Source organism: Kogia breviceps, chromosome 2 (assembly GCF_026419965.1).
Source record: "Kogia breviceps isolate mKogBre1 chromosome 2, mKogBre1 haplotype 1, whole genome shotgun sequence".
NCBI classification, from domain to species: Eukaryota; Metazoa; Chordata; class Mammalia; order Artiodactyla; family Physeteridae; genus Kogia; species Kogia breviceps.
This window is the reverse complement of record NC_081311.1, coordinates 55,004,518-55,017,827: the sequence shown is the minus strand read 5'-3', so window position 1 is coordinate 55,017,827 and position 13,310 is coordinate 55,004,518. Positions and strand designations below refer to the sequence as shown.

General features: G+C 42.3%; 1 protein-coding gene and 1 long non-coding RNA gene across 3 annotated transcripts in view; one reads left to right on the top strand and one right to left on the bottom strand.

Moving 5' to 3' along the window:
• The window catches only part of LOC131751041 (uncharacterized), a 144,779-nt gene that overhangs the window by 21,048 nt on the left and 110,421 nt on the right, over positions 1 to 13,310 (top strand). The window lies entirely within an intron of this gene.
• The window catches only part of TMEM254 (transmembrane protein 254), a 138,530-nt gene continuing 126,158 nt past the window's right edge, over positions 939 to 13,310 (bottom strand). The window contains exons 2-5 of one of the 2 annotated variants that reach the window (XM_059054280.2): positions 7,820 to 8,211; positions 6,566 to 6,669; positions 6,319 to 6,378; positions 939 to 2,700 (exon numbers count right to left, since the gene is read on the bottom strand). In XM_059054280.2, the coding sequence (XP_058910263.1) occupies positions 2,580 to 2,700; positions 6,319 to 6,378; positions 6,566 to 6,669; positions 7,820 to 8,068 (534 nt within the window). In that variant the 5' untranslated portion in view covers positions 8,069 to 8,211 and the 3' untranslated portion in view covers positions 939 to 2,579. Of the gene's footprint in view, positions 2,701 to 6,318; positions 6,379 to 6,565; positions 6,670 to 7,434; positions 7,671 to 7,819; positions 8,212 to 13,310 lie in introns of those variants that run through there. The other variant, XM_059054283.2, reaches the window with a different exon arrangement.

Genomic DNA, 13,310 nt, shown 5'->3' with positions numbered 1-13,310 from the left:
TAGCCTCTTAAACTCAAGACTTGTTTTAAAACCATGGCTTATAAAATGTTTGGAGTTGGATTGCATGGACTCATAAACATGCTGAATGTAGGAAATAGTGTTAGTTTATAAATCTGGCCTGTTTTTAGGTTGTGAGGTCATTAGTTTTTTGTTTTTGTTCCCACCATTGGTCCTTGCTTTTTTGTTCTTCCAAACTATACTTGCCCTTGATATATTTGGGGTTTTAGTCTGTTTGCCCTCCGTGGCTGTTTCCAACAAGATGCCTCTGGCCTTTTCTCATCCAAACTCAACATAGATGTTTCCCCTGTATCACCACTGTGACTGCAACACAAAGCTAAGCTGTCTTTTTATTTTTTTTTTTCTTTTTATTTTTTGCTTCAGACTTACTTCTAGGCTCCTGGACTGTGGGGGAGGAAGAGGCGGAACCAGTTAGTAACACACAGAGGCCAGACTGAGATCCAGTTAGTCTGGCCTCTGTGTGTTACTTCACTTCCATGCGATGCAGCTTATGGGTCTATAAAATGAATGACCCGCACTGCTTGCTCACTAAGATCCTTTTTTGCTCTAAGTCATGATAATACCCCAAATAAGATTACAGCATTTTATACTTTTGGCATTTAAAAAAAAATCAGAGTACTCCTTTCACTTGCTGCAGACTACATCAAACACTGAATGAAATGTAGTGGAAACAAAAGGAGGCCAATCCTACAGTGAAAGGAGATGCTCATGTCCACCCACAACTTGGTGTATGTGGAGGAGTTAAGTGGACTATAGACAGCTCTAGAAACGTAAGGAAGACCATATGTTCTACAACTAGGGCATTCTGCATTTCTTTATCAGTGAAAAAAAAAATCCCTGATAGAAAGTTCCAGAATAGAGTCTTTCTGAGAAAGAGTAGAATCAAATGTGTGACAATATTATCAAAACTGACCAAAAATAGCATTTGATTGGAGACACAATTCACAACATTTTATTCAAGTTAATACATTTCATTCAGTAATCTGCCATATTATCCTTGGCACCATTAATAATAACCCCTTAATCACAAGAGAAACAGAGGGAAAGACTGGGATTTATGTGTAGAAGTTGATTTCCACCAAAAGCAATTCATAGTCCATCATCTTTCATGGTTGTGCTTTTACTTGAGGCCTCTTTTTTGGGGGGAGGGAGGCTGTTTCTCTTAAGTGTTTGCTTAAAACAAATAACATGACCTACTGTGTCATGGAAGGAAAATAAGGTCTAGTCCCTAGTGAACAAGCAAGGGGTCCTCCAGGAAAGGAGCCCTAAAGGCTCCTTGAGGTGAGTCAACTACTCACCTCAAGTAGTTAACTACTGCCCCAACCAGTCAGTAGTTAAGTTATAACCAGGTGAATGAGAGAGGTAGTAACTAGTTGGAGAACCCATGGTGTAGACTCTCTAGAACAGGAATGGCTGAGTGAGTCAGAACTGGAGGGAGACATCTACAGTGTCTGGAAAGAGTGAACAAGAATAGGAAAGTGTGAAGAAGATACGGGTTTCCCACCAGGGGACCCACAGAAAGATGGTGGTACCAGTCAAGGGCAGTCCTGTGCTTTTCTCTGATGCAAGGGTACACTGAATGGGTTCTGCAGTTTTTAGATAAAAATTGGAATGATGCTGAACAAGTGCAAAGTGAAATCAGAGTTTCCCTCCTTTGTTCGGTAAACACTGAGAGAACACCTGTGTGTGAGGCAATGGGACAGGTGCTAGAGGAAAAAACGAAGCTGTCTTAAGATGTGGTCCTGACTTGAAGGTGGCCATCAGACCCTGCACATACAGAGCACTATGTCGGAGGGTCCGAGTGGAGGAAAGCATCACTTCTGGATGGCAGCAGCAGAGAAAGCATTCCCCAGCCATTCCTTCTTGGTTCCCAGAATGTCCTCTGTGCCTCTGTGTCACCTCTTGGCCTGCCCCATTCCAGGCACTTGCTTGTCTTCCTTATCTTTCTCCATAATCTGAAATGGAAGCCTGAAAGGAGAAGATCCCGCCTCACAGGTGTCTAACAAATGTGGGTGGAACTGATGTGTTATGGAAGTGTCACTCTATTTTGGTCCAGGTGGGTGGAAAAAAAATTGGGGGAAAGGAGAGCTGATAAGATGGTGGTGGTAAGGGTAAGGTGTTTTAATCAGAAGGTAGGAGCAAAGATACCCCAACAAGCAAACTTAGTGTGTGGCTTAAACCAGGTGACAGGGAGAATGCCAACACAGCCAAGGACCGCAAGAAGGTAGCTGGAAACCCTCTGCCAAATAGGTAAGTCTGCAGAACTGGGAAGCTAAAATCTTCTCCTACTACCTACTCATGTTTAACCAGAGCAGATGAAGAATCAATGAATAACTAGAGGGTCGTAACTTTCTAGAAAGATCAAGTAAACACAGCACCCCCCAAAAAAGGTGAGGCTGAATGTCAGTGTAGAGAAAGCTTCTGAACATCTTTTTGTTCTCCTAGGAACTTTATATGCTATATTTTCTCTCTTTTTTAAAAATTGAAGTATAGTTGGTTTACAATATTATATTAGTTTCAAGTGTACAAAACAGTGATTCAGGTTTTTTTTGATATCTGTTTTAAGTTTGTTTATGGCGTCTTGGTCTGTAATCAATCAAGTAATAGAGAGATGCCATCCCAAAAAGGAACGTCTGCAGGAACCAGAGTAGTTGAGTCCAACTATTCGTGATGCCTTTAGACCTAAAAAGAGAAAAATTTATCCACCAGAATTTTAATGTTATGGTTTCACAGGAGTTATTGTCTTCTAGTTTTTAAAAAACTTATTCCTTCTATCTATTTTCATGGGGCTTATTTTGCACTTTCCTCCAGCTTATTAACTTGAATGCTTAGTTCATTTATTTTCATTTTTCTTGTGCATTTAGAATGGTACATTCTTCCCTGGGAAGCAATCTGGGTACTGCCTAGGACATGGTATTATGAAACAGTTTCTCATGTGATTTTGATGAGCATATAGGGTTAGAAAGGACTGGGATGGCTTCAAAGCAAGTGTTTTGGACCATATGTAAATCTAGCTTGGCCAACTACCAGCCTGACCTTGGGCAAGTCACTCACTCTCTCTCAGAATCAGTTTTTTCGTCTGAAAAATAGGAATAATAGTATTTATCTCACCAAGTTTTGAGATGATTTTTGAGATAAGTTATCCAAAGTGATTAGTAAAGGGCCTGGCACATGGTAATAATAAATACCTGTTTATACAGCCATTCAAACTAAAGTGCTTAACACCAAGCTCAAAAGAAAATGGCCCAGATGAAGTGAATGGTTTGCTACAGTCTCATCTGTATATAAATAAGTCTCATGTGGATGACTTTTAATTTAAAACAAAATTTTTAAAAATGTATGTAAAAATACATAATTTTCTACACTAACAGATTAAAGGAGAAAAATTATATGATCTTCATAAATGCAGAAAAAGCATTTGATAAATTTCAACATCCATTCTCAATACAAGTTCTCAGAAAACTTAGAAAGAGAATGGAACTTCTTTATTCTGACAGAGAAGGTCTATACAATTTTAGAAAAAACACGAGGCAGAATGCTGAAAGCTTTCCCTTTGATTAGGAACAAGGCTACTATCACCACTTCTGGTTGACATGGACTGGACGTACTAGCCAGTGCGAGGGCAAAAACATAAATAAAAGGTATATGGAAATTGAAAGGAAGAAATAAAACTGTCTTTATTTCCGGAGACAATTGTGTACCTAGAAAATGAAAAGGAATCCTTTAAATTATTAATGATGAACTATTAGATGAACAGAGGAACTATTAGAACTAAAAAATGAATGTATCAAGGTCACTGGGTGTGAGGTCAGTAGAATCAACTATATTCATACATTCTACCACCAAACAATAGAAAAATGAAATATATATCAAAGTGGGCCAGGATGTACAAGAAATTCACGTTTACACAGCATTACTTACAATAGTCAGAAAGAAACAAAAACCAAACAAACCCCAAAAAACTAGAGGCTTAAAAGTCTGTCAGAAGGAAGATTTGTTAAATACATTAAGGCACATCTATATAATAGAATACTATGTACTAATGAAATGAGGTAAATTTATAGGTATAGACACGGGAAAACAGGCATATGTGACAACAGAAAAAAGTTATACAAGAGTTTATATCTATATGTATATAGATATGGTGGCTAAAAAGTCAAATGTTCAGTCCAGTCTTATGTCTGGTTAAATGGAATTCATCCATTTCTTTTTATTGCTGGATAGTGGGATGTGGGGTAGGGCTTCCATATGTTCTACAGGTCTTCGTGATTCTTTCACTTAAATGTATTCGTTCATAAGTCCAAAGGAATATTCATTTTGGTTTACAGTCACCAATGATACACTGCAACACATTAGACCATAAAGAAATGATTTCAGGAACGTGAGAATAGTGCCCTAACCTCTCTATGCCTCTTCTCCCACACTGCCTATCAAAGAACTTGAGAGCACGATGTTCAATTTGAGTCTTTTCGTTTTCATTAGAGGCTCCAGATGATGGTAACAAAATAGATGTAAAGTACTCCAACACTATAACGTGGAGGGCTGGACCACACACCTCCGAGCTGAGCTCTCACTGAGAGCCTGAAGAGGCCGTTAGAAAGACGTACTAGTGCTGCGGCACTTCCTATCCCAAGTCAGCCCAAAGAACAGCTTCAGTGGAACCACTCAGCCTGACAAGAGTCCCCAGTAATTTGGGGGACGCTTAATATCTAACTCAGACGTTTAACTACTGGTACATGGCTGCCCAGGGAACTGCACGCACTTGCAGATTTATCCTGCTGGACGGATATGGAAGCTGTCGTCGTGAGCCTTATAGGCCTTGTGGAAGGGCACTGGCATGGGTGAGCTTAAAAGCAACCCCGCCCCAGAGGCCTAACTAAAGGGTAGAAGAGATCTCAATAAAAGGGAAACTGCCGCCCACCATGACCTCCATTACAGATCCTAAGGGAAAACTGCAAGTGACATACTGACTGAGGTCTGAAGAAACCATCAAGGGAACTGCAGAAGGGAGATCCCTAGTGATGGGCGGTTTCTCAAAAATCCACCAAGGCTCCTTTGGAGAGAGTCAACAATGGGTATGCAATGACCACAGCACCCAGCTGCCTGATCACAAGGCAGACTGTGCTCTGCTTCTGCTAACTACTCCCAGCACCCCAAGGGGCCACAGGCAGCTGTTGCTAGTGAACAGGGAACAAACCTGGAATGAGAGGGAAGACATCAACTACCCCCTCTTCCCTATAGCAGGCTGCTGAGCCCCAGCTGGAGGAGAACAGATGTTCTGAACTAGATAAAAGTTCATAGTTTTAATGCATAGACTGGACTTGACCAGATAGTATGAGATGGTGACTAGAAAATCTATGGACCTGCTTCAGATTTCGTCCAGGGCTAGAGTGGGAGACAGACAGTAATCCTTGGGGGAGTGGAGATGGGTGAAAAAACAAAGCTGCTTTCTCCTCCTCTCCTAGAAAGTCCAGCTTGTTTAATAAACCAGAAGGTGGAGGAACATAATCTATTTAAATCAGTTAGCACTTGTCTGGCATAGTGTGCACCCAAGAAATATTAATTACTTTTATTATTAAAACAATAAAGTATCTCATTTTCCACTTTTAGAAGTAATACCACAAAAACAGAGGTGGTAATTAATCTTGACCAGAAGAAAAAAATCAATTGCAAAGCAATCTGGCATTACTATAACCATCTCTTTCATTACACCATACTTTCTGTATGCTTACATAAAGTCTAAATGTAAAGAAAAGCTTTTTCAGTTCTCTCACGTTGTATTATCCTGCACTGGCAACTGTAGAGTAGGGACTAGTCGTAGGACTTTTAGCTTGCAATGCATCCCAGAATCACCTACAGACCTTGAAAAAATAACATGTCCCTACCTCTGAAGCAAGGCAACTACATTAGATCTCTGGGCCTGGAAACCAGACAAGTGAATGGTGAAACTAGGCTGAGAATCATTGGGCTAGGTCAATACAGCTCTTTTTCAAACTAGAAGGCAGCCTCCTAATCTTTTCTTCTAGTTGGGGCTATATAGAGACTTTTGAAAAAAAGGAGAAAAATCATCTAAATTAAATGACTAAATAATTGACTCATTAACACAAATGAATTCATTCATTAATTATTTACTTAGTACTCTCTCTGAGTACTGAGAGAGGCTCAGTATTAGGTGTGGGGATTCAGCTCTACCTGAGAGTGTTCTAAGCCTACAAGCGCATGAATTATTTAAATGTGGCTACTCTCAACTTATATTAGATACCAAGAGAAAAGCGACAAAGACCTATTAAAAACACTTACTTGCACAATACAATGGCATACAAGGACTCTCCCACGTGAATCAGCCAGGCAAGCCAATACCTGAAACAAAAGTCAGCCTAGTTTAAGGTGATGGTTCTCTGCTGATGAAATCTAACACAGAAACCCCCAAGAGAAAGGTGCTTTAATGTGAACTAGCACCACTCTTAGAAGGCAACCGGGGGCCTTCCAGGTCTACATGGACACTGGAGTTGCAGGGTCCACTGCCAATTTCTGCAGCTCTCCTTACCCACTGTGCACAAGGGTGTGATGATGCTCTAGCAAGTACTGAGTGAAGGGGCCCAGCGGCCCTAGGCTCTGATACGGAATAGCCTCAGGCCAGAAGATCATCCACTGAAAGAGAACCAGAAGCACAGAATGCTTATTAGGTCACTTAAATCTATTGTTAAGCGAGGCTATTAAATAATCCTGATTCTATAAGAACAAGTAACAGACCAAAGAAACTCTGAACTAAGTCATCTGGGCTTCCATTCTTTACTTCTATTTTCTGAAAGCGATTCTAGTGGGAGATTTATGCTGAGGAAACTGTGGTTATCAGACTTAGTGCCCAGGTTGGCTGACTTCTGTTATTAATGAATTACACAATTTAGTCCCCAACCTACTTTTCTGGGTATCTTTCCTGTATCCTTTAAATGAATTCGGTCTGCCAAACAAAAGTCGCTGCCCCTCTCAGTAGAGGTTCTCTGTCTTCATGGTTCCACATCTATGTCATAACATGTATATCCTCTCTAACCCTTCTTACCCATTAAATTCTACCCATCATTTAGGTTTACCCCCATTTTCCAAGCAATTCCAACTGCCTCAAACATTCTGCTTTGGAAGCCCTATCCTGACTTGGCAGGCCTAGAACTGTCCGTCAACTTGCCCTCCTTCTTCGTGAGTTCTACTCAAACCTGGCTAAGCCCTAGTAACCGTGGGGACGCAAAGACAGGTACATTTTCAAGCAGAAAGCTTGCGAGCCCACTGGCCTTCCGCTTACGCCAGTAACCTAGGCAAGCGCCAGGCGCGCAAGCGCAAGACCCCGCCCCCCGCAACAGCGCTCCTCGCCTTACCGGAGCCTGGCGGGCCAAAACAGATGCACCCCGCGCTACACCTTACCCCGAAATATCCCAGCCCCGGGACCGTGACCAGCGAGGGCAGGGGTTTGGCTATACGGAAATAGGAGGTAGCAGCCCCACCGGCATTCGACTTCGCCACCACCATCTTGAAAGATCTAGACACCGAGTCATGGGGTGGGGAGTATTCCCTGCCTTCATATAGGGAAAGCGTGGACCGCCGGTTTCTCAAGATCTCAACACCGGCTAAAGGCGCGGGCAGACGGGTGCGCCTGCGTCTTCTTCCCGGGTCTAGTCCCCTGGCTTAGAGCGCTCGAGAGCCGCGATTGCGCCTGCGCGACCTCTCCGTGGTCGTAGGTGCGGATCTTGTGGCTCAAGGCAGCACTCTATCCCCTCGCATGGCCTTGCCCGGGGCCCGCTGCCCTTACCGTGTAATAGCCAAAGGAGACGGTGATGACGGTGACCCAGAACAGACTGCTCCTCTGGAAGTACGTCTCATCTCCTCCTGCCTTCCCCATCGCTGCAGTACGTCCCAGGGAATGCCGAGCAGGCCACCTCTGCTCTGGAGGAAGGCAAGGATGGGGGCGGGGCCATGGCAAACGCTCCTCCCTCCTCTTACCTGCCTCCCCCGAGGGAGAAGAGTCTGTGGGCCTGAAACTCTGAAAACGAGTCTCCATCGGCTCTGGCCTGGTGGGCTGGTTATCGAGACCCCTCTCTGAGTGTCACTTTCTGGGGCTTAAGATAATGGTGTTGGAATAGATGGTGCTTTATGCTCTTAATGACTATGGATCCAATTTTTGAACTTCAGCTCTGCTGTGCTCTGTGGGAAATGTAAAAAAAAATAATAAATAGAAACTGCAATTAAATAGACTTGGGATACTGAAAGGGGGGACTCACACACTCTGTGACGTTAGCAGAGGCTGATAGGGAGAAGACCTGTCTTCTTTCCTGGCAACGACTCAGCCAAAGAAAACCCGTGGACTCTTTTGTTATAGCACTCCCAACTTCCTTTTCTTCTTACAAGTGTTTTAAGAAGAACAACAATGTCCCTGGGGGGGACACACGACTTGTGCTGTGACTCACTGTGGTTGCAGACCCTAAGGTGTAATTCTTTGCTTATCGCAGAATAAACCCATCTTTCCTGGAGAAATAGTTGGCATTCTGTTTGTTTCAAGTCAATAGAAATAATGCTCTTTCTCTTCATTAGTAAAGATGTATGGACCGATATGGCACAGCACTTACAAGAAGGGGCTGTGGAACAGATACCTGGGTTTACTTTTACCTCCTGGCTCTGCCAGTAACTTTTTGTGTAAGCTTACACTAGTTACATTACCCATCTGTGCCTTAATTTCTCTACCTGTAAAGTGGGGATACATTGGTTCCTATCTCAGAGCTTTTGGGTGGATTAAATGAGTTAGTACTTGTAATAAAACGGCTGTAAAGCAAAGAATGTTGCCCACCATCCAGTTGTACGAGGAGCAAGTCATTAGCCACTGCAGTTGCTGACCGACAGGACACCCTGAAAGGAATTCAGGATGAAGAATAGCATGATGCACTCAGTGCTTTGGGAAAACAGGCCAAACAGGCCCTTAGACGGTTAGATATATTTCAGGAAAAAAATTTATGAACTCAGATTCTTGCATTTTCCCATACTTAGAAAAGCACTACAATCATTAACTGAGATATCTGTTCCTCTTGACTAGCAGTAACTTTCTACTGAGATGTGTGCTTGATTGTATGTGCTCATTACCCAAAATCATATATTCTGGCCTCTCCCCCTACTTCCTCAGAGCTATCTGAGCGGCTGTCTCTTGGTCTGTAGTCCCCAGTAAGGCACTGGATAAACTCAACTCGTAGCTCTTACACTGTGCATTTTTCTTTCAGTCAATAGCACTCACAAAAGTGTCCGGCCCATAGTGCTTTATAAGTTTTGATTATTACTATTACTGAGACTTCGGCGTATTTGCCAGGCCCCTGTGCTAAGTGCTGTATCATCAAGGAGAGGTGGGAGGCACATCAAGCCGAAGTGTTCTGATGAGACTTCAGGAGAGAAAGGTGGTTTCACCTGGGCTTTAAAAGCTATTGTGAAAGCAATAGCCGATATTTATTGAGCACTTACTATGTTCCAGGCATTGTTTTAGAAGTATTAGCTCACTTAATTCTCAAAACAGCTCTATGATGTAGACTATTGTCCTTCATTTGAAAAACAGGAAATAGGACAGAGAAGTACCCGAAGTCACGTAAATGGGTAGGTATACTGGAAGTCAAGCGGTAGCTGAGTGTTCCAGCACTCTTAAGGACCATGCTATATATAATGTATGGGATATTTCCAGAACTTTTTCAGTTGCCATGGAAACAGCCAAAGTTGTTTCCTCATTTTTTTCATGACTGTATTTGGCTATGTTTTATTTTTATTTATTTTTTTTTTTTTGCGGTATGCGGGCCTCTCACTGTTGTGGCCTCTCCCATTGCGGAGCACAGGCTCCGGACGCACAGGCTCAGCGGCCATGGCTCACGGGCTTAGTTGCTCCGCGGCATGTGGGATCTTCCCGGACCAGGGCACGAACCCGTGTCTCCTGCATCGGCAGGCGGATTCTCAACCACTGCGCCACCAGGGAAGCCCTTGGCTATGTTTTAAAGAATGGTTTCCAGAATGTGTGACACAGTCCATTTCCCAGATAAACCACAGTGCCTGTCAATATCAGGTTTACCAGGGCTCAACAGCTTTGCTTAGTTCTAATGTTTCTTCATTACATCACCCTCTTGGTTCTCCTCCGTCCCTGAATACCTCTATTTTCTCAGCTTTTCTTTTACTGCTTGTCCCCTACATACAGGTGTTTCCTATTATCTTCTCTGTGTTTACAGTCTTTTTGAAGTTTAATTTTCACCTCCGGATGACTCTAAAACAATCTCTCCAGTCTCAGCCTCTCTCCAGTTGCCTGCTGGTCACCTTTACTAGGTACGGCACCACACCTTAAAGACAAGAAGTTCACTATTATCCACAGTCAGTCCTCGCCAAGACCCCCTATTTCATTAATATCATCTTCATTCTTCCAGGCACCCAGACTCTTCCCTTTGGCTGCCCTCATATCTAGTCATCTGTCAAGAGTTCTGTTGATTAAGTAACATGATATCTCATCTTTCTGGATTAAACTGAAGCCAAGTCCCCCTAAAATCAAGTTACCTTGCTGAATTGATGATTTTTTTAATTTTTGAAATTTTTATTAAAATATAGTTGAGTTACAATGTTGTTTCAGGTGTACAGCAAAGTGATTCAGTTATACATATACATTTTTAGATTCTTTTCCATTATAGGTTATTACAAGATACTGAATTTATGATTAATCTCTCTATCCAAAACTTTATTTCTTTTCTTTGTCCCATCTGACCATTAATCTAATGAACTAACTAACTGAACACTAATCAACCAGAGTCAAATGACTAAAATTGCTGTTGTACATATCACCGCTAACGTATAAACTCAGGTTGTTTCTCCAGGATAAGACAAGCTAATAGACCCCAGAGGCATGGACCACTTGCCTGAGAATCATAAACCAGGGACATCCTGATTTCCCAAACTATGATTAAGAAATGTCACAGAAATATCACAGAGTGATGATTAATCCCAGCCTGTTCTTCCCCTTTAAAAAACCCGTCACTCAAAGACCAAGTTGGAGTGGTTCTGAGATTTGTAATAAATCCTGACTTTGCTGCAAACACCTGCTGCCAGAGTTTGGCTTTCTATGACACAGGCACATGAGCCATTGCTGGTTACAAAACCACGGTTTAATTTTTACTGCCTCCCTGGGTCATCCCAAGTGAGGTATGTTTTACCACTTTAATAAACTCTTTTTCAAATTTGTCCTACAAGTGACGGGGTAATATTCCACAAGTACTTTTTGTTTGTTTGTTTTAAAATTAATTAATTAATTTATTTATTTATTTATGGCTGCATTGGGTCTGTTGCTGCGTGCGGGCTTTCTCTAGTTGCGGCAAGCGGGGCTACTCTTCGTTGTGGTGCACGGGTTTCTCATTACGGTGGCTTCTCTTGTTGCGGAGCATGGGCTCTAGGTGAGCGGGCTTCAGTAGTTGTGGCACGTGGGCTCAGTAGTTGTGGCTTGCGGGCTCTAGAGCACAGACTCAGTAGTTGTGGCTCACGGGCTTAGTTGCTCCATGGCATGTGGGACCTTCCTAGACCAGGGCTCGAACCCGTGTCCCCTGAATTGGCAGGTGGATTCTTAACCGCTGTGCCACCAGGGAAATCCCCACAACTGCATTATGATCAAGCCTTTACCTTACCAAAACTTTTCAAGAAATTTCCTAATTTTAAGCTATTTTTGTTTAGTATTTCTCTTCAGGTGTTAAATCTGCAGTGAGGAAGTTATTGGAAAAAAACTCATGTTAGAATAAAAGTTGTTGAAGACTCAAAATGGCTTGGATTAGAGGACTATTGGAAGCTAGGTTTCATATCTTCCACCACTTTTCTCTGAGCCCAGCAAGTTACTTAGTGTCCTGTGCCTCCTCTTACTATGAAAGGGAAGAGTAGTACCGCCCATGACCAAAGGGTCTTACCATTAACCCCTCATGCACACATAAGGAATCCAGAGAAGGAACCAGAAGATCTTTACTCAGACGTGAGTAGTTTATGTCAATCTATAAGAAACCCACAGTCAACTGGAGATGTCAGCTGAAGATTCAGAAGGGGTTTCTTTCTTGTATTTAACTCACCCACTCCCCACATAACAGGAGTAGCTAATTTCTTTATCCTCCAGGTATCCTAGACCTCCATCCACTACAGGTTGGCAGATAAATCTTTCACCCCTTTACATTTTATCTCTCTCTCTCTCTCCCCCTTTGGGTGGATTAATGACCTAAACATTGAAAACAATAAAGAAAATATGAGAGAAGAATTTTACAACCTTAGAGAATGGGGAAGGAGACTTCTTAGCAAGATATTAAAATTATACACTGTAGAGGGAAAGATAAAAAATTTAACTGCTTCTCAATTTAAACTTCATTCCTTATTTAGAGTTTATAATAAATAACAAAGTTACTTGTTTTACTCTCTTATGTATCACTTACAGCTGGTTCCTTGATAACCTCTGAAGCAGTGTTCAGCATTCCCTGCCAGATCCTAGAAAGATCTCGAAGGTTAAAAACGTAATGGAGGGCTTCCCTGGTGGTGCAGTGGTTGAGAGTCCGCCTGTGTTGCAGGGGACACGGGTTCGTGCCCCGGTCCAGGAGGATCTCACATGCCGCGGAGCGGCTGGGCCCGTGAGCCATGGCTGCTGAGCCTGCGCGTCCGGAGCCTGTGCTCCGCAACAGGAGAGGCCACAACAGTGAGAGGCCCGCGTACCGCAAAAAAACAAAAACGTAATGGAATTTTGCAGGGGTAGGGAGCGTTTGAATCTTAGTCGTCTGCCACAGTCGGAGTGTCAGGGGAACCAATTTCGTCACTGAATCTCTCACTTCTTCTGAGAAGCCCCTTTGGGTACAGTAGTATCCTATCCCAATCACACCTGAAAGGGGAAAAAAGTCATAACATTTTGAGTGACAGTTCAAATCACCTAAATGAAAATGAAAAACATTATAATGTAGAGTACAAATATAATTAAACATTTTAATAGTTAACCACATATTAAAGAAATTTCTATTAAAAAATAAAATAAAGTAAAACTTCATTCTTTTGAAAGGCACAATAAATAAAGTTGAAAGACCTGGAAGAAGGAATTCTTCAATATATATAATAGACAAGTAAAAGACATGAATTGGAAATCCTTAACAAGGAAACTTGAATAGCCAAGGAACATGAAAAGGTGTTCAACCTTAATGGCAATTTGGGATGTGCAAAATAAAGCAAAAATGAGATACTATTTTCTCCCATTAGATTGGCCTACTAGGTGTGAAGACACACGATGA